At 46.3% G+C, this 18,010-nt stretch overlaps 9 protein-coding genes across 9 annotated transcripts; 2 read left to right on the plus strand and 7 right to left on the minus strand.

Annotated features, from left to right (window-relative positions):
• Nucleotides 1-434: 434 nt before the first annotated feature.
• On the plus strand, nt 435-1,221 carry F4822DRAFT_438093 (carbohydrate esterase family 12 protein; the record flags this gene model as incomplete). Its single annotated transcript, XM_051462476.1, has 2 exons — nt 435-883; nt 936-1,221. 2 exons carry the CDS (start codon nt 435-437, stop codon nt 1,219-1,221), a joined length of 735 nt encoding a protein of 244 aa, XP_051310921.1.
• On the minus strand, nt 1,200-3,038 carry F4822DRAFT_335439 (oxidoreductase). The gene is made up of 2 exons (XM_051455724.1): nt 2,365-3,038; nt 1,200-2,291 (listed from the first exon to the last, which is right to left on the minus strand). Exons 1-2 carry the CDS (start codon nt 2,447-2,449, stop codon nt 1,450-1,452), a joined length of 927 nt encoding a protein of 308 aa, XP_051310922.1. The 5' UTR covers nt 2,450-3,038; the 3' UTR covers nt 1,200-1,449.
• Nucleotides 2,875-5,457, minus strand: F4822DRAFT_412184 (permease for cytosine/purines, uracil, thiamine, allantoin-domain-containing protein). The gene is made up of 3 exons (XM_051458931.1): nt 4,713-5,457; nt 4,096-4,659; nt 2,875-4,043 (listed from the first exon to the last, which is right to left on the minus strand). Exons 1-3 carry the CDS (start codon nt 4,970-4,972, stop codon nt 3,350-3,352), a joined length of 1,518 nt encoding a protein of 505 aa, XP_051310923.1. The 5' UTR covers nt 4,973-5,457; the 3' UTR covers nt 2,875-3,349.
• A 278-nt stretch (nt 5,458-5,735) lies between these two features.
• F4822DRAFT_432001 (uncharacterized protein) lies at nt 5,736-6,854 on the minus strand (the record flags this gene model as incomplete). Its single annotated transcript, XM_051461570.1, has 1 exon — nt 5,736-6,854. One exon carries the CDS (start codon nt 6,852-6,854, stop codon nt 5,736-5,738), a length of 1,119 nt encoding a protein of 372 aa, XP_051310924.1.
• Nucleotides 6,855-6,939: 85 nt separating this feature from the next.
• Nucleotides 6,940-8,958, minus strand: F4822DRAFT_335426 (FAD/NAD(P)-binding domain-containing protein). Its single transcript, XM_051455723.1, has 4 exons — nt 8,847-8,958; nt 8,430-8,763; nt 8,190-8,376; nt 6,940-8,115 (listed from the first exon to the last, which is right to left on the minus strand). Exons 2-4 carry the CDS (start codon nt 8,718-8,720, stop codon nt 7,025-7,027), a joined length of 1,569 nt encoding a protein of 522 aa, XP_051310925.1. The 5' UTR covers nt 8,721-8,763; nt 8,847-8,958; the 3' UTR covers nt 6,940-7,024.
• On the minus strand, nt 8,627-10,936 carry F4822DRAFT_335455 (uncharacterized protein). Its single transcript, XM_051455725.1, has 2 exons — nt 8,847-10,936; nt 8,627-8,763 (listed from the first exon to the last, which is right to left on the minus strand). Exon 1 carries the CDS (start codon nt 10,452-10,454, stop codon nt 9,114-9,116), a length of 1,341 nt encoding a protein of 446 aa, XP_051310926.1. The 5' UTR covers nt 10,455-10,936; the 3' UTR covers nt 8,627-8,763; nt 8,847-9,113.
• F4822DRAFT_335424 (heterokaryon incompatibility protein-domain-containing protein) lies at nt 10,571-13,013 on the minus strand. Its single transcript, XM_051455722.1, has 2 exons — nt 11,427-13,013; nt 10,571-11,357 (listed from the first exon to the last, which is right to left on the minus strand). The coding sequence occupies exons 1-2, from the start codon at nt 12,880-12,882 to the stop codon at nt 10,768-10,770; spliced, it is 2,046 nt and encodes a 681-aa protein (XP_051310927.1). The 5' UTR covers nt 12,883-13,013; the 3' UTR covers nt 10,571-10,767.
• A 187-nt stretch (nt 13,014-13,200) lies between these two features.
• Nucleotides 13,201-15,608, plus strand: F4822DRAFT_335502 (WD repeat-containing protein). Its single transcript, XM_051455727.1, has 3 exons — nt 13,201-14,050; nt 14,119-15,101; nt 15,199-15,608. The coding sequence occupies exons 1-3, from the start codon at nt 13,546-13,548 to the stop codon at nt 15,238-15,240; spliced, it is 1,530 nt and encodes a 509-aa protein (XP_051310928.1). The 5' UTR covers nt 13,201-13,545; the 3' UTR covers nt 15,241-15,608.
• A 119-nt stretch (nt 15,609-15,727) lies between these two features.
• F4822DRAFT_412194 (kinase-like protein) lies at nt 15,728-17,986 on the minus strand. Its single transcript, XM_051458932.1, has one exon. The coding sequence runs from the start codon at nt 17,675-17,677 to the stop codon at nt 16,157-16,159; it is 1,521 nt and encodes a 506-aa protein (XP_051310929.1). The 5' UTR covers nt 17,678-17,986; the 3' UTR covers nt 15,728-16,156.
• Nucleotides 17,987-18,010: the final 24 nt, after the last annotated feature.

An 18,010-nucleotide genomic window follows, 5' to 3' on the forward strand; every position in this document is an offset into this window, starting at 1 on the left:
TACGACATGCCCCATACTTATAACTATCTTGACCAGGTTTTCCGAGCGACCGTAACATCGCGATGTAATGTGGTCTAGATCTCTGTGACTCTAGGGATGAGATTACTTGGAACAAAGCAATCTCAATCATTTCCGACGGGCAGCTTTCGCAGTAATATATAGCGAGGTGCGCCGTATGCATTATAAGCCACGGCGTGCCGATCTCAATACTAATACATCTCTCTGCATCGTAGATGATCTCAACAGATCGGATCAGATCGCCATAGAACCGTGAATCTTTTATCTTAGTCGGTTTATTGCCCTCAGAATACACTCATCAATCACTCCTAAATCCCTTAGCAATGGGTGTTTATGGACTGTGGTGGCTTCTAGCTCTAACCGCTACAGCGGCCCCAACAGCGCCGGCCACAATTCACCTATGTGGTGATTCAACCATGGCTAAAGGAGGGGGAGGCGCTGGATCAGCCACTGAGGGATGGGGGGAGTACCTCAAGTACAGCTTCGGTTCCGACTTTGTCGTACACAATGCAGCCATCGGCGGAAGAAGCGCCAGGTCATTTACTCGCGAGGGCCGCTTTACCGAAGTAGCCAATGTGGTGAAACCAGGCGATTGGGTTGTCATTGAGTTCGGTCACAATGATGGTGGTAGTCTAAGCAGTGACAATGGACGAACCGACTGTCCTGGAGATGGCGCTCAAACATGCCAAACCACGTATAATGGTGTTAAGGAAACTGTCCTGACATACCCTGCATACTATAAAAATGCCGCGAAACTCTTCCTCGACAAGGGAGCCAAGGTCATTCTGAACTCACCCACCCCGAATAACGTGTGCGAAAGTGGAAAATGTGTTACTGACACATCGCGATTTGACTATTACGCATGGTAAGCAGTAAAATCCAGAGAAATTTCGATTGTTTTACTGACTATTCCGAAGGCACGCGGCTGCTGAGCTCAATAGTCCGGATGTGTACCACGTACCGCATAAACAATATGCAGTTCAAGCCATGATCAACTTAGGTGCCACAACCGTCAATGCCAACTACCCGAAGGATCATACACACACTGGACCTTATATGGCCGACGTTATGGCTGGAAGCTTCGTATTGGGTCTTAAGTGTGGAACTACTGTTTTGGGCGCAGCTGCGAAGAACTCGACAGAGTCTTTGACGAAAACATTCTATGGTGCTTGTATACCGCAGAATAGTACCGTTCCTATTTAGTTCGTCTAGGTAGTTGTCGAAAATTTACTTGTATGTGCACCTAGGTAGACATGATCAATCGTCGTTCGTGGAATTGTGACACCAGCTGGGGAGTGGCTTGTATTTCGGGAACATGGAAATGAAATGGAAACATTCAATAGACAAGTTTCGCCAACATAGGAAAACGCCGCCGATCACCTCTCCAAAAGCAGGGAAGAAGTAAAAAAAGAAGTTCCAAATGATGCGACGTCAACTGAAATTCAACTCAGCAATCTCCTTCTCACTCCAATCCCACAGGCATTTCGCCAAGTCCATATTCTCACCATCCCTCGTAAGATCACCCGGCCTCCCAACCGGCAAGTAAAATTGTCCAAGCTTAAGATTACTTTTCTCCGTAGTCAAAGGCCAGAGCATGTTGCACGCGCCCTCTTGCACAGTCAGGAGACCTTTAGGATTCGTCGCGTACACAACCATGCGATTGATCCAGGACGGACTATCCACAAGCCCGGTCTTGGCGGTACCTGGATGCACGACGACGCTCGTGATACTATGGTATCTACGCGCCATCTCTTTGACTGTTAGAATGTTGGCTAGTTTCGCTTGACCGTATCGGACCCATGTATTGCGGTCTTCTTGCTTTGATTTGATGAAGTCGAATAGTATACCACCGCGCGGGTGTAACCCGTAACCCAGACTCGTCAGCGCAACAAACCGTACATCGGAGCCGGGCTGCTCGGCTGTGCGTAACATGATAGGAAGTAGGAGTCGCATCAACGTGAAATTTCCCATATGCGATGTTCCAAATTGGATCTCGTAGTCATCAGCCGTCACGTCGGCGGGCACTGCCATAAGCCCGGCGCCGGCGATGATTACGTCGAGTCTGCCCGAGTGGAACTTCTCAACTGCCTTAGCGATGGAGATGCGAGATCCGAAGTCGCATTGCAAGAAAGTGACGCTTACTGATGCATCGATGGTGTTGATGTCTGAGATGATTGCGTCTGCACTCTTCTGGTTGCGACCGGTGAAGTAGAGATGGGAAGGTTTGTGTTTGGCTAATTGGATGAGTGTTTCTCTTCCTAGCCCTGCAGTACCTAGCTATATTGTCAGTATAGGGAGGTTTAGGTGATATGTTAGGTACCTCGCTAGGTGTAAGGGGTTGCGTACCGCCTGTGACGAGGAACACTTTTCCCTGAAGGTCAGGAATATCAGCTTCGGGATCGAAGTCAACCTTCGCGGCGCAAGCAGACATGATAAAAGATGGGTAAATTCGAATTAATTCGAGTCTTTTGGTTTTCAATAGTTATATGTTGTCGGTTCAGGATGTTCTGAGGCTCTCTATTAACCGTGTCTTGACTCTAGTTCATTTCGCCAGAACTCGAGGGCGCCAAACAAGCCTTTATAATCCATCGTGAACAACAAGATGGGCATGATCAATAGGTTTCCTCAGACTCAAATTTATGAATGAATTCACGTAGAACATGCTTCTTCTCCCAATGTATGCCCATTCTAGTCATCGACATTGTCGCGGTCGAATAATTCCTCCACGGCAAGGGTTAGATGCTAAGATGATGATAGAGGCATAGTACCTTAGGTAGGTAGCTATTCTTCTTAGGGTCCCGGGGTTTTAAAGGCTGGCTGTTCCCTGCGCTTCTACCTGGAAGCACCCTGGACTGCCCTAGGTAGGGACCCCTAGTTGTAATTTCAGTGACAAATCATCGTATAATACGAAGACCTAACGGGCTCTTACAGCGACCCGAAATCTAGCCTACGGACTAATTTTTAGGCCGTGTACTGACGTAGTAAAGCTTCGTTTTTATGCCGCCGCTTATTACTGGATTTTATACGAAACTATACGTAACTTGCATCCTGCCGCAAGACTCGTATATCTTCGCGACAACTCTAGGTTGCTGTCACTTAACCATAGCTTATTCCTAGAGGGAAAATCACTAGAATGGCTTGGGCAGGCATGGATTGCACTGTATTGTGCGCCAATCTCATATCTCAGCACCTACCACCTGCTCTAATTAACGCCACCTCCCACTGAGATATGAAAACAAGATTGAATTATTCTACCTGGGTATATCATCCCGAAGAGACTCATCAATCACATTTATCTACATCGTCAGGGCATCCAATCTTCTATCAATTTCTATCGTCCACTCAACCTCTTCTCTAAATATCGAAGAGGGAGATAGAGAACCGCAGTCACAGCGAATGCCATCTCGAATCCAATGTCACCAGCCTTCTTCGCAATTGGGCCTTCAAACCACACCTGCGACATGCTAGGAATAGCCACCGCAAAGCTGAGCACACTTGCTGTTAAAGCTGCGACACCCCATGGCAATCGAGATGCCACGTTCCAACTATCGTGATCATATGAATCATATTTACCACCTCTGAAGACATTATGTTCCACAATTAATACCGCGACGAATGCCGCGGACCAGTAACCGATCAGACCAACAAAATTCTCAAGGTTGGCGAAGAATTCTGCCGCAGCTTTGACGCTTACCGGTATAATAATAGCGGTGACTACCACCGAAAACAAGTAACGCGGTACTACGACGAGCTGCGGGACCAATATCTGGAAATTAAGCGTAATCGAATACATCGTTGCAGAGATGTTTCCGAGTAAAGTTAGCGATAGCACAACGACGACAAATTTTCCGAATCCGCCAGCCCGAGATAACATGGCAGCTAATACACCGCCAACTTGTGTCGAGTCGTAACCTGCTTGCCATTCGGGTACACTAGCTATAGCCCCTCCGATAGCAGCGCCTAGCACCATCAATACCACGGACGGGAGAACAAGGCCGGCATATCCGTATAAGAACAATCGCACGCTTATATCAAGTTAGCTTAAGATCAAGATCATCACAATATGGGACAACTCACGATGAGAATTTGGGATTTAAATATGTTGTGAAATCCGAGGCGAGGCAAGCATATGGGATCATATAAGAGGCAATGATCATTCCAAAGCTGAGAACACCACCGGCTGTCGCAGGTTCCACTGGTGCTTGCTGTTGGAGGCCCGACCCTCCGCAACCAGTAGCGATTATTATCGCCATCACAGCTGGAATCCACGCGAAACGCTCATACTGATGCAACACCTCATACCCGCAAAAAGATATGAGGAGAGCCAAAAAGCCCATGATGACTATTCCGACCGCCGGGGTGAGAGAACCACCAGCAACGGCCGACAAGCATTGACCTCCGATGACGCAACTGACGACGCAGAAACCCGTGAGCGTGGCCAGATTCAAAATGACGGGTACGGAAACAAGGTATCTTCCGAAAGAGAAACGAGCTTGAATCATTTGTCGCAAACCAGTTTTCGGCCCCAAAGTACCAAGATAAGTCGGTATCGCCGCAGTCAAGAGGCAGAAGAACAAGATGACTAGCGAGCTGTCCCTCAAACCTAACCCATACGCCGGACCTAATAAGCCGAATGTAATACTAATCGAGAAGTCAGCAATGTTTGTATAGCATGTATAGTATGAATAACTCACGGTAAGAGGTTTATATTCATACATGCCCATATCGAAAAGTAACTGCTATAATTTGTAGCAGTCCGATCTTCTAGCGCTACAGGCATGACACCTCGTTCTTCTACTGGACCAGCCGAAATGAAATCCGATAGGATTTTGCGAATGGTTTTGGTCCATGTACGACCCCTCGACTCAGTAGCATCGCTCTGCCCAACAGTCTTTCCGACATACTTGCTAGTCACCCCTGGCTGCGTCCCAGCATGTTGGTAGCTCTCCAACATCTTGACAGTTCCTGTTTATACACAGGCCTACGCAACCGGTAAGGAAGTCTCAAAAATCCGCCCGGGTAAAAATGCGCAATCGATTCTTAGGCCCTGATAGTAGCCCAAGGAAACTATTCGAGAGAGGGGAAGTCGATCCCGGAACGTCAATGATACCCAAATATAGAGCCAACAAGGTATAACATAGATTGCTTCACACGTTCGCGATGAATAATAGCAACCGTAAAGCGAAACCGAATTATTCCCACTGTCGTCGAGGATCTATAAAAAGGCTTATGCTCCGATGCGCGAAATTATCTAGAAGGATCGACAATTCCTAGATGTATGTCATCATGTACAACTGCAAGTAATTCGATAAAGGCTGATCTCCTGTCTCTACGACAAGGTCCCAATGTTCTAGACGCAAAAAGGAAACAATGATTTTTCCTGATGGGAATGAAGGGTCCAGGCTATCGAGTTTTAAGTCAAGTGATGTAATCGCCACAAGAGGGAAAAAGTTTTCTCACGTCTTTCAGCGATAGCTTCGATTCCCCGTACAGTGTGTATAGTATTAGAAGCTATACAAACTATTAACTATTATACTGTGTGGTCTCTCTAGACAACTTCAGGATGTTCCTTTTTCACCGTTCTATACTACATTCGAACATTTTTCGCATTTTCAATTCATTTAAATTAGGAACTTATAACAGTACTCTCAATTCCCTATCAACTACGGCAGATGTGATAATGCAAACGCAGACCAATGAGCCGACATATCAAAAGCTTATGGCCCCTGCCGAATTGGTGATAAAAATTCAGACTCCTTCAACGATCCCAGTGCATCCATCGGAAACATCCAGTAGCCAACCGCATTGCTTATCGAGGATGCCTTGGCGAGCTCCTCATCACTTCTAATCTCTTCTACACGTGCCTTAAACTCGTCGATGAAGCTGAGGTTTTTGACAAGTTTTTCCCAAAACCTATCCTCCGCACGCAACCACCGCTCGGCGTCCGCACGATCCATTACCTTATGTATCGGCTCCTTGGGAAACATCGTCTCGGAACACCCCCGAGAGGCCATGAGGAAGTGATAAGAGGTGGTCATTGAGGAATGCGGTATCTCCCATAAATGAAGCATCTCGCGCCAGTTGAACATCATCCGACGAGGATCATCCCGCTTGAAATAAACGTGTTTTAAGTCTCCTTGGATAGGTCTCGGATCGGATGCCATGATGTCAAAGGCCGGTGTCTTGGGCGCTATAGGAATCGATCTATGGAATTCGACCTTGTCCACGATATCTGACACCTCACTACCGCAGACACGACCGAAATTGTCAATGTCTATAAAGAAGACCTTATCAAGTTGCGCGATAGTAGCAGTAAAATCGTTGCGCCGCTGTTCACCCATGTTGGTCACATCCGTACAATTCTTGATGCATATCATATCGACAGCATCCAACCCCAATTTAGTAACGCCAACTCCATGAGGATCCAAGCTCTTCAGCTTGCAAATGAAGTTCGAAAAGTAGAGACTTCTACGCGGCGGCACTCTGATTTGTAGAATATCGAATTCGGGGTTAAATGGGAGAATCCCATATTTTCTTTGTTGGCCCTTTTTGAGCGTACAAGGTATATGTATCCGATAAAAACGAAGCACGGCTTGCCTCGACTCTCTATTAACTCGAAGAAGCTTGCTGAGTATATGATGGCCTCTTGCTAGACATATCTCGTCCTTGGTAATCCAGCCACTCGGTACTTCGACCTTGACGATCCGGTTGCGTGGTAATGAATGCTCCCATATTAACACACGGAGTTCCTCGGGGAGATTTGGGAATTGTGGGAAATCATTGTGCTCAGCTTCGTATGTTGGATTCAATATTCGCAAGTGCTCTTGAGAAGACATAACTAAATGAATAGTAGATGAGACAACACCAGGGATGATGTGAATTTACAGATATCTTTGATATGACAGAAAACTTCTTTCGGTAAGGTTAAGAGAGAACATTTCCGCCTAGAATTTATGTCTGATCTGCACAATTAAATACTACCATATCCACCCACAATCCCATCCCATCACCGACTTTTCGCTCTCAACGCAGCCTCCTGCCCCGCAATCCTCCCCATCACCGTCCCCATAGTCAATCCACTACCACCAGGATAATTATCCCAGAACAAGCCACCAAGCAGCTCACCAGCGCACCAAAGACCATCAATTCTATTTCTAGTAGCTTCACTCACGACCTCCGCACGAGACGTAACCGCCAGCCCGCCGAATGTAAATGTGATACCACACGTCACTTCAACAGCTTGGAACGGTCCGCGCTCGATAGGCCTGGCCCAATTCGTTTTACCCAATGCAAGTGATTTATTCGTACCCTGCGTAGACAAACCGTCTTTGACGCTCGGATCAAATTTCCGCTCAGGATGTTCACGCTGAAAGTTCTTACACGCATCGTTGAACTCAGCAATGGTCTCAAGAAACCGTCCCTTATCCTTTAATCCCTTTTCTATGAGTATATCCGCAAGTCCATCGAGCGTTTCTGCTCTCAAATTTGTCGTAACGTCGTCGGCGTATTCTTCCTTACGAAGTAAAGCAACTCCGTCCGCATCCCATATCTGGAATGCGACGCCCTGCGGTTGCTTCAAGATTTCTTTCCCGAATATGGCATAGGTGTAGTTACGCAAATCAAACCCTTCATCCACAAAACGCTTGCCGTCGATATTCACCATGACACCGAGAGGATAACCGGACTTGGTGTACTGGTTAGTCAATTTTCGGTTTCCAGATGCATGAGGCGAATTGGCATCCCAGGCTACAGAATGGCAGCCTGAATAATTGCCCTCCAGTTTCGCTCCGATCTTCGCGGCTATTTTGTGGCCATCGCCCGTGTTGTACTTGGACCCCCGAACATGAGCAAGATCCCAACCAGGACCTAGATACTGCGTTCGCAATGCGGGAGATGCTTGAAACCCACCACTCGCTAATATGACACCACCTCGAGCTCCAGTGGTTTTGATTCTACCGTTACTGAAGACCTTAATACCAAGTACCTCGTTTGTCGTAGGATCGGTGATTAAATCAATCGCTGGGGTGCTGAAATGGACGGTTACACCATGTTTCTTCGCAGTATTCAGATGAAATTCGAACAATTCTTTGCCGTGTCCTATTTCGTCCCGATAGGTAAGAATCAGGTTCAACGGCACTACAAGTTTAAACATAGAATAGGGCTTCTCTCACCAACCATACTCAAAACCAAGCCACCCCAAAACTTGTACTTCCCATCGACAAAATAAGCCTGTCGATTGAATGAGGGTATAAATTGAGCGCCGTTGTCCATGAGCCATTGTACCGCTTCCCTCGAGTTTTCCACGAGTGTCTTAGCCAGTACCGGATCAGCTCTACCTTTAGTAACCCGATTAATATCCTCAACAAGCATTAGCTCTGTTTGCTCAAGTTCAGAACCACGTGCAAGCTCACAGCATGAAAATCAGCTTCCGTGTAAGGCTTCATTTCAATCTTATCAACAAGATCTTGAGGCAAGCCCTTCGTGCCATCAGAATGAAAAAGATGAGGTGATAAATCCCGTATACCATCGAAACAACACCGGAACGCGGCAGCCGTGTAGAATGAATTCCCACCCGCATCTTCAAACGGAGCCTTTTCAACTAGACAAACCCGAGCACCGGACTGAGCCGCAGTAGTAGCAGCCGAAAATCCGGCATTCCCACCTCCTACAACTACGACGTCGTAACTTTCATCGAATGTCATTTTGCGATGATGAAATAAATCGGCTCCGTAGAAAGATAGATACCTAAGTAGGAATTAGTTAGAGATGGAGAAGCTTGGGATCCCCTCAACTAAGACCGAGAACCCGATCCACTCCGATTTACTTACCCCAACTAAGGTAGGTACCGTGATCTTCTAGCCCGAGAAGTAGCGATACGAAGCCGTTCATATCGGTCAAACTCCGATCATGAATCGGGATTAGGCCGAAATAAATTGTTACGCTAAATAAGATGTGCATATAGAAGTAAATGATAATGTTAATCCTTGATGTAGATATTTCGTTATGTTCATACATAGCATGGTGTTAGAGCTGAATGTAGTATTTTATGGTTACGTCGATGAACAATGGTCAATGCCCAACCTCGAGATGCAGGTTTAAAATCCCATATCCGCCTCCCTTTGCCTAACCGATATATCCACAGCCGTATGCCAATATCTAAGGCGATTCCGTACAGGTTTTAGGTATTGCGGCATTGTTATAATTGCCCGTCCAAAGGAACTAAGAGGTTTTGTGTTAACCATTGAATCTATATCGGCCTCCACTCGGTTTAACACGGCTGGGGTTTGTGCGTCGAAGTAGAGACCACAACGGCGCATCTCTTCTAAATGTTCTAACAATCCAAGTAAATCCCCACGACGAGTCCAGTAGATCATGAGAAGTTCGTTGTAAAATGGGGTTGAGACACCAAGAACGTAAGATTCCAACCCTAGCTCTTTGATCCGAGGGAGAATTGAGAAGGCGAGGGGTGATGGCATGCGAAAGCCGTTATCAAGACGTCGAAGAGCAAGAAGAAGGTATGCCGGGTATAATGGTCCATGGATGTATAAGTTTAGTTGCTTATCTTCACTTAGTTTCTCCTCATGAAGTAATTCCTCACTTTCCGTCTTTACTGTCGCATCTTTTCGTTTTCCTTTTCTTGATTTCCTTTTGGAAGATGTAGGCTCAATACTGGATATGGAATCGTTTGTCGCATCTTTAGTATTTTGACTACTAAGACCAAGTCTCGCTGGCATCGTAAAGACTTCCTGTTCCAAGACATCCCACAATTCGAAATCGGACTTCGCGGAGTTTATTAAGCCTTCGACGCGGCTACGCTCTGGATGACGCTTGCTTTCCAATTCGACCATACGGTCCAGCGCATGAGGTGACGTTTTCCAACCTTCGTCAACCTGATCCTCTTGCCCAGCTGCAATAGATGCTTCATCGTACGCAATATCATCGTTACCCGAATATTTTATCGCCGAATTCTTGATTGCGTCGATAGCTTTACTAGCGGCGGGGCGCAAGTCGGGTGGAAATCGTAGGAGGGCTTTGTTTCGATCTCGAGCGACACCGGCGAGGAGACCGGGGGATGCGATAGTAGAAGTGCCGGTCTGGCCGGCGTTTTGGGCGGCTTGTTGCATGATGACCATAGTCGAACGAGCCGTCGTAGGGGATATCGCATCATCCTGGAAAGTAGGTTGAAGACCACGGCCTTTTATATCTGCGAAAATACGTTCGAATATTTGCCTCTCTTCGGGAGTGATGGTACTGCGGCGAGTCGGTTCCGATGGGACATTTTCGTCGCCGACTTCAATTTCGAAGGGGATATCATCTTTTCGTTTTAGTCGTCGATTCGTAGCATGCAAAGAGCGAGTGAATACGACGGTTGTTCGAGGATTCGCTCGGAGGATTGTCCTCGTATGGTATAAAAACGGTAGTAGAGTTGATGACATTCTGAATGATAAAGAAAGAAAAAAAATCAGTCGTGATTATCTACATTTAGGTGTATATGTACAACAATGCATGAAGATGTGCGGATTCAATTGACGATGGCGATGGAAATTTTGTCTTTAGAAGGCGGGATTGCCTATCGATACGGCTATGGGCTTTAAAATAAGCGTTTCCAGCGGTTTGGAGCAGTGGGGCTAGGCTACTTGGGTACCGTACCAGGTACCTAAGGCGCTAGATTTGCAGCCCTACGTTGCTATTAGACCCTGTATTATTTGACTTAGGGGTATATACATCCAAGACTCCATTCCGCTAGAATCAGATCAAATTAACCGTCTTTATCGCACTACACATCTTAAAGATCGTGTTAGGCAGGTCGACGTCTGCCGTACCCAGTCTTGAAAAAGTGTGTCCCCACCAACCTTCGCGGCGTAATATTAAACACCCATGACACCTAAGATTCTGGGTGTCCTTGAGACTTGCATGCTCCGCGATCTCAAGTAAATATACTATCCTTGGGCAAGCCCACCTCGCGTAATTAGGAACGTCTAATATGATTGAATCCCCCGATAGAATCTTTATTCCCGTGTACCAGTGACGTAATGAATATCTAGGACCGCGGAGCTTAGGTGTATATTGAAAGAGCCAGCAACAAAGCAGCCGGCCTCGTAGCACCAGATTGCTTCGCTCCAGAACTCCATATGGATTGTTATTCACATAATGACAAGTCGCCTCTATGACTTCAGAAGTAGTTTCCATATCAATAAGGTAAGGATATGAAACCCACCCAAAATCTCCAGAGGCCCAAGACCATGATGGCATATTTGTTGGTTTTGGGAGTTGGGCACTAGCGTTGTAGTTATACGAAACCCTCCATAGGAGGTCTCGATGAAACGACCCGGTCCATACTGTGGTATGAAAAAGAGGTTAGTGATTATACCATGAGGAACGTGAAAATGAAAGCGTATGTTACGCACAGCCAGCCAAATAGCTCTCCCCTTGACGGACTGCATGAAATTGCTCGGCTATGGCCCCAATGGCAGGAAGTTTATCATCAGGGTTGCTCAATGCTAGTTGACAATATTGTTCAACCGTGTCTCTCCATAAAACGTCAATATCCTTGTCATTCGAGTCTTGGAGAGACAAAGGTCCCCGCTGATTCTGAATAACTTCATTGCTCTGCCGCTCAATGTTGATTGATTCATTAGCATGTTTCAGTACACTTTGGAAGATATCTCTCTTATGGCTTTCGTTTCTAGTTGGTTGATGCTGGAGATGGCCGCATTCGCAAATAGCATCACAGAAACATTCGAAAGCTAGCTCGTAACCAGCGAAGTATACAACCCTCGTTGATATTATACGCTCTTGGTAGGCCCACGCTCGGGTTAATAGAGGTTGCTCTTTACCTGCGCGACGGTACATCGAGAAATACTTCTCATGAGCTCGTCGTGTATAAAGGAGGCAACGTCGGTTTTCCAGTCGTAGTTCAGCAATGAATGTCGGATCGAAGTCATCTGATATTGATGTTGAGAAAAGTCCAGTGTTGCCGTCTTTCCCCCACATAGCTGCTAGAGTCACATAAGAATTCCTATAGACGTAAAACATCCGTCCAGCCTCTCGCTCCCAATCTTCTTTATCGCCTTGTAGAATACAAATACAATCAGCCCAGAAGTATTGGATTCCTAATCGACGAGTAAATTCAATCGCATCCTGGAGAGTTTTAGGCAACGTGGACCACGGTATACGCTTCTTGCGTTCGTTAACCGTCGAACGTGTCGTTTGACATAGAGGTTCATATTGTCCCCAACAATAACTTAGTGCAACATACCGCGAACCACTAGGTACGTTCTCGTCGAGGAACACATCCTTATCGAAGCCAGGGGTGCTAAGATTGACGAGTCGCGTCGGAACGAAGGATCCAGACTTATGAGCCTCCCAGCAATCTCGATGTGACTCAATTTGGTTCTTCGTCCAAGTGAGGGAGCCGTCTGTTAAGGAACCGCAATGTGATGGTTGCTGGTTTGGAACACTAGGATTAAATTTAATCTCACTGTGTCCTGTTAAAGTGGCTAAATATATTTCTACCGCAGCCCAGTCCCCATCCACCCTCCCAAAACGAACCCAGCCGTTTGACCAGATCTTTATATAAGCGTCTTGACCTGGGGGTGCCCCAGCAAAACGAATACTGAGGACCTTGAGGGCCAGGATCAATATTTTACAACGGGCGCAGTTCTCTTCATTAGACTCCAAAAGCCTCTTGAATGTGATTCCGTCGTTTGTTTCGCTAAATATTTGTAGGGGATCCCCATTCCAGTCACAAACGTCACAGCGAGGACCCTGAAAGTTTGTACGTACTACGGAAATCACCGGGATACTTGGCAGTCCAGATGGGATGTCTCTGTCTTCGGAGGTTGGCAAGCTCTGTTGTTCCATCTTTATATTGTGTGGAGAGTAATGGAGAAAACATAATCGGGTGAGGGTTGGTCAGCGCGCGGGGGAGTCAAGGACCCCTTCATTTTGAGGCCCTCCACCATTGCGTGTCCCTTCTACGTGTATGCGTGAAGCTTCATTAGTATGATCAGAAGGACGTAGGCAGGCTGAGGACCGGGGTATTTATATGCATAAACCTGGTATTCCAATGTTCTTGATTAGTACATACCCCCTTAGAAGAAACCACGCTAAAATTAATTAGGTAATCAATAATTTTAATTGGAACGCGGAAAGCATGACTTCGCGTTGGCGCGTCTTAACTTTTAATTGATTTTCGTCATTCACGACATCGTCGCCATCACCATTTACATCCGCGCATAATCCATTCAATTTCGGCTTATGATTCTTATATTTGAAGATCGATAATCGAATCCCTTTAATACCACAATTAAGGCAAATTCTCGCCTACAGGGCTGCAAATAATCGAAGGAAGGAAGATCGCGATTCAAATCAGATTCACGTCCCCCACCTAAGCTCGTTCATTCTTTTTCTTTGTCGAAATATTTTACACGATACAATCCACACTTTATAAGTATTGGTTTTCGAGATAATTTAGGGTGGATATTATCAAAATCGGGTTGATTTGATTCGATCTTCTTACCCAAGATGGCTCCCGAACTTAGCACCTTCGAGGCGCGAAGGAAAGCAAACGTCGTGAACAATGCCAAACTATTAAAGGACTCAGCCGAGGTTGCGGCCAAGATGCGCAGGGCCGCAGCTCCCCCTCCGAGGCCAACTACTACCAAGAAGAGGAAGACTGTCGAGCCAGCTCCTCGTACTCGCGTCATGCCTACACGTCAAAGTGCAAGGTTAGCCGGAGCTAGTACAGATGCTGACGGCGCTGGTGTGAAATTGGAAGATATTCCCACCGAGTTAAAGCCCCCTCAACCTAAGCGCATTCGCACAAGTGGCGATTTGCAACTCTCAAATCTTCAGGTGGAAGGTCAGAGATGGTCAAGTACTAGTGCGCTCGCCTCATTCGTTCAGGGCGCGCAACCTGGCGTTCGGACATTCACGGAAGAGGATATCAAGGATACATCGGACGAAAAATTAAAGGATCTCAGGAAGGAAATGGATGATTTGAAACTGTATGAAGGTTGGGTACCGAATGGTGAGTGGACTTATTCAAAGCGTAGTTACACGCGACATAATCTGAACCGTAGTTCTAATTATATGCAGATATCAAAATTACTCCTGAACGTGTTTATGCCCTCACTTTCCATCCTATCCAGGATAAACCAATCATCCTTGCTGGTGACAAGAAGGGTACCTTAGGATTTTTTGATGCGTCGCAAGAAACTCCCTCTCAATCGGAGGATGATGAAGATGCCGATATTCCTTTACCGCAAGTGGGCGCATTTGAAGTCCATAGCAGGACTATATCCTCCATTAAAATACCCACATTCGATCCCAACTCAGTCATCACAAGTTCCTACGACTCCTCGATACGTTGTTTAGACTTGCAGTCCCAAGTAAGCAGTCAATTATGGCAGCCCGAAGATGACGATGTAGACGTGGGTATATCATGTCTCGATGTATCGCCCGAAGCCAAAGACACCATCTTCTTTTCAACCTTAGAAGGTAACCTAGGAAGGTTTGACAGGCGCTCGAAGGGTAAAGCAGATATATGGAGCTTATCCGAGAACAAGATCGGTGGATTCTCCCTAAATCCATTGCTTCCTCATCTAGTAGCGACGGCATCACTAGATCGAACCGTTAAGATATGGGATTTGCGTATGATCAAAGGAAAAGGAGAACTACGCCACCCCTCTCTACTAGGTGAACACCAATCACGATTATCAGTATCACACGCATCTTGGAGCCGCGGCGGATACTTAGCAACATCATCCTACGACGACACAGTCAAAATCTACGACATGTCAGATGCGATGAAGTGGAAGGCCGGACAGGATCTATCCGATGACCAGATGAAGCCAACACAAAAGATCCCTCATAACAATCAAACCGGTCGCTGGGTAACCATTCTCAAACCACAGTGGCAACTCAACCCCGCGGACGGTGTGGAGAAGTTTGCTATCGCTAATATGAACCGGTTCGTGGATATTTACGATAGCCAAGGGAAACAACTTGGACAGTTGGATGGTGAAGGTATTACTGCTGTACCTGCGGTCGCTGAGTTCCACCCTACGTTGAATTGGCTTGTATGTATTTTCCTTTTTTATCCCAACCCTTATTTTCTTCTCCTTCAATTCCCCTTATTTGACTGAAATAGTTGCTAACCTTCGATTAAACAAACAGGCGGGCGGAACCGGCAGTGGAAAACTGTGTCTCTGGATGTAAGGATGAACAGGATAAAGGCGCATGGTATATGGTAGTTCAGGAGTCAATGATATTACAGTCGTTTAGTACACGAGCGCTTGCATAAGTTATAGCATAGCATCTCACATTAGAAAGTTCGCGAAGTCGATGCGACTAAGGCATTTGACAAGGAATATAGTTGGTTGATTTAGGTATATTATGCCTTCCAAGCAATAGACAAAAAGTCCCATTCAGACTTAAATGAGCCGGGCTAGGGATGGATACTGAGGGGGGTATATAGCATTTGGAGGCGAAGCATCAGGCGCTGCGTGCGAATTTTAATACAAAATAATCTTCAATGCTCAAAGGATAACAAATTATCCGTCAATTAGGACAAATTACAACGCGAGAAATACTCGAAACTCCAGAAATAGATATTGAGATGCCTTCAAGTCGAATTTTAAGCGAACCTCGGGAGAGTTGCTAAATAGGATATCGCACTTACCTAGGTATCTCGCATCTTTAATCACCAGAATTGAAACAGCCCATAGCACATAACTGATAGCAATATAGCTTCATTGGCACTTTTATGTATTGATTATAGTATATACACAGTATACAGGCCCTTAAGGAGGCTTTCCGGGTGGGTGTATTACTATCGATTATCCCCCATCAAGTGGGAGTCTGCATAGTGCGTGATTCTGTTGTCGCACTATACCATAGAATCATAGTCTTAGATAGACCATGTATCCTTGATGCCTCTTCAGATGAGCCATGTCCGAGTTCTCTGGATTTGACCTGTCTAAAAGCATCGTGTGCTCATTCGCGTAGTTGGGTACGGCGTCGTTCCGCCCAGATCGAGGTATCGTGGATTTAGCATATCTGCGAGTCTCGTCGCAACACCCAAAGCACCAAAGCGCCAGCTATCCATAAGACATGATGACTCCATGCATCGTTATCATAACATCATCACATCGTCTTCCAATTCTGGCTCAGGTTCTCCCTCTGGATCCACCCGTAAGAATTCATGTTTCAGCGCCTCCTCCGCGCTAATCCTCCTCATCGGGTCCAAATCCATACATCTGGACAAGAACTCAATAGCGCCCTTCTCTTCTTCGGTGAGTTGGTTCTGTTTCCCATCTTTGCCGCCGTCACTCCTACACGTGCTCCATAGCATGATCTTCTCGAAACTGAAACCCCTCTCACCGATGGTGGGAATATTGGTATCGAACACACAACCATGTAATTGGCCCGCTTGCTTCATTCGCTTGGATCCAAATATAGTAGCAATCTCTATCATAGCCTCGATATCGTCCGCACTGTTGAAGAAGGGGAAGCGTTTGCAGAGTATAGTAAGGAGAATGACACCCGCAGACCAGATGTCAATCTTGGTCGTCTGCTCAGTACACTTGAACAGCACCTCGGGAGCTCTAAATCCACGAGTACCTGCCCTGTTCGCCCGACGAGATGGTCGGGTGTCATTCACTGGATAACCAGGTTGCGGGCCGGCTTGAATTGAGTTGAAAGCGACAGATTGTTGTAATCTTTGTTTCCTGACTTGTCGGTCTTCATGGCAAAGACACGGTTTGGTATCATATCCCTCCCGTTCTGCCAAACCAAAGTCTACTAGGACGCCTCGCTTCTTCTCGGGATCGTAGAGGAAATTAGTGGGTTTAATGTCGCGATGAATAATTCCTTTGTCGTGTACGGCGGCTAAGGCGGTGAAGAGTGATCGGAAGTATACTCGCATGTCGTACACGTTCATCTGGGGATAATACTTTCGGAAGTCTTGGTGACGGAAGTAAGGAAGAATAGCAAGGACTTGATCAGCCTGGCGGAAGGCTGTAACAAGAGGACATACTGAAAGGGAATCTCGTAAGTCGTGGAGAAGTTCGAGTTCGTTGAGGATTCGGGCGGGTGAAGAGGTGACATAAATCTTCTTGATTGCGACGAATTTTGGTTTTTGGCGGGATCGGGAAGAGTGAGACTCGGTTCGAGAATGAGAATCACCTTTAAGCGGTGGAGGTCTCCATTGGTTTTCCACGGCATCTATATCCCAAGCGTTCTCGTATTCGTGGTATTGGAGGTCTTCGGCTTTATAAACAGTAGAGAAAGTTCCTTCGCCAATTCGTTTTATGAGTCGGTATTTGTCTTTAATGTTAGGAAAGGTAGCTTGTAGCTTCTCCATGTCGTGCTGGACACTCAGATCGATATCGTCTGTGTCTTCGGAGGAATCGGTCTCATTTCCGTCTTCTTCTTCAGTTCGGTTCTCTTGTTCGTCTTCATCTTCAGGATCCTCTTCCAATAACTCATCGCGATCGACATGATTTTCATATATTTCGTTGGCACGTTGAATTCGGGTTTGGCTTCGGCTTCGACTCCGAGTAGTTCTCCTAACGTCTGAGATCCCGCCAACGGGGACATCTTCGTGGATTCGGAAGGGGTCTTTGGCCACTCGACGGTGACTAGTAGTGGCCATGATTATGGTCTTTGGAGTAGGTTTATGTTAGTTGTCGCCGACCTCTACCCTCGCCCCCAAACACATCAGAGCCAACCCGGCTCGATGCTTTGTAATTGTTCGGCGTGTTTCGCGAAGGGAGGTACCGGTAATAGGAACTGATTGATCAATTATTCTTTTCCAGATAATAGATCAAGCTATTGCAAGTTCTTGAGAAAGAAAATAAGAACTTGGGATCGAATTTAAAGACGTAGAGGAAGTATCGCGTTGAGCATTTCTCATATTGTTCATGGAATGAGAAAGTACAAGGAAGTACATGGAAATATGTACTTTCGCCTTGTAACACGCCGATGA

This window comes from Hypoxylon trugodes (assembly GCF_022578975.1).
Source record: "Hypoxylon trugodes strain CBS 135444 unplaced genomic scaffold F4822scaffold_8, whole genome shotgun sequence".
Lineage (NCBI taxonomy): Eukaryota > Fungi > Ascomycota > Sordariomycetes > Xylariales > Hypoxylaceae > Hypoxylon > Hypoxylon trugodes.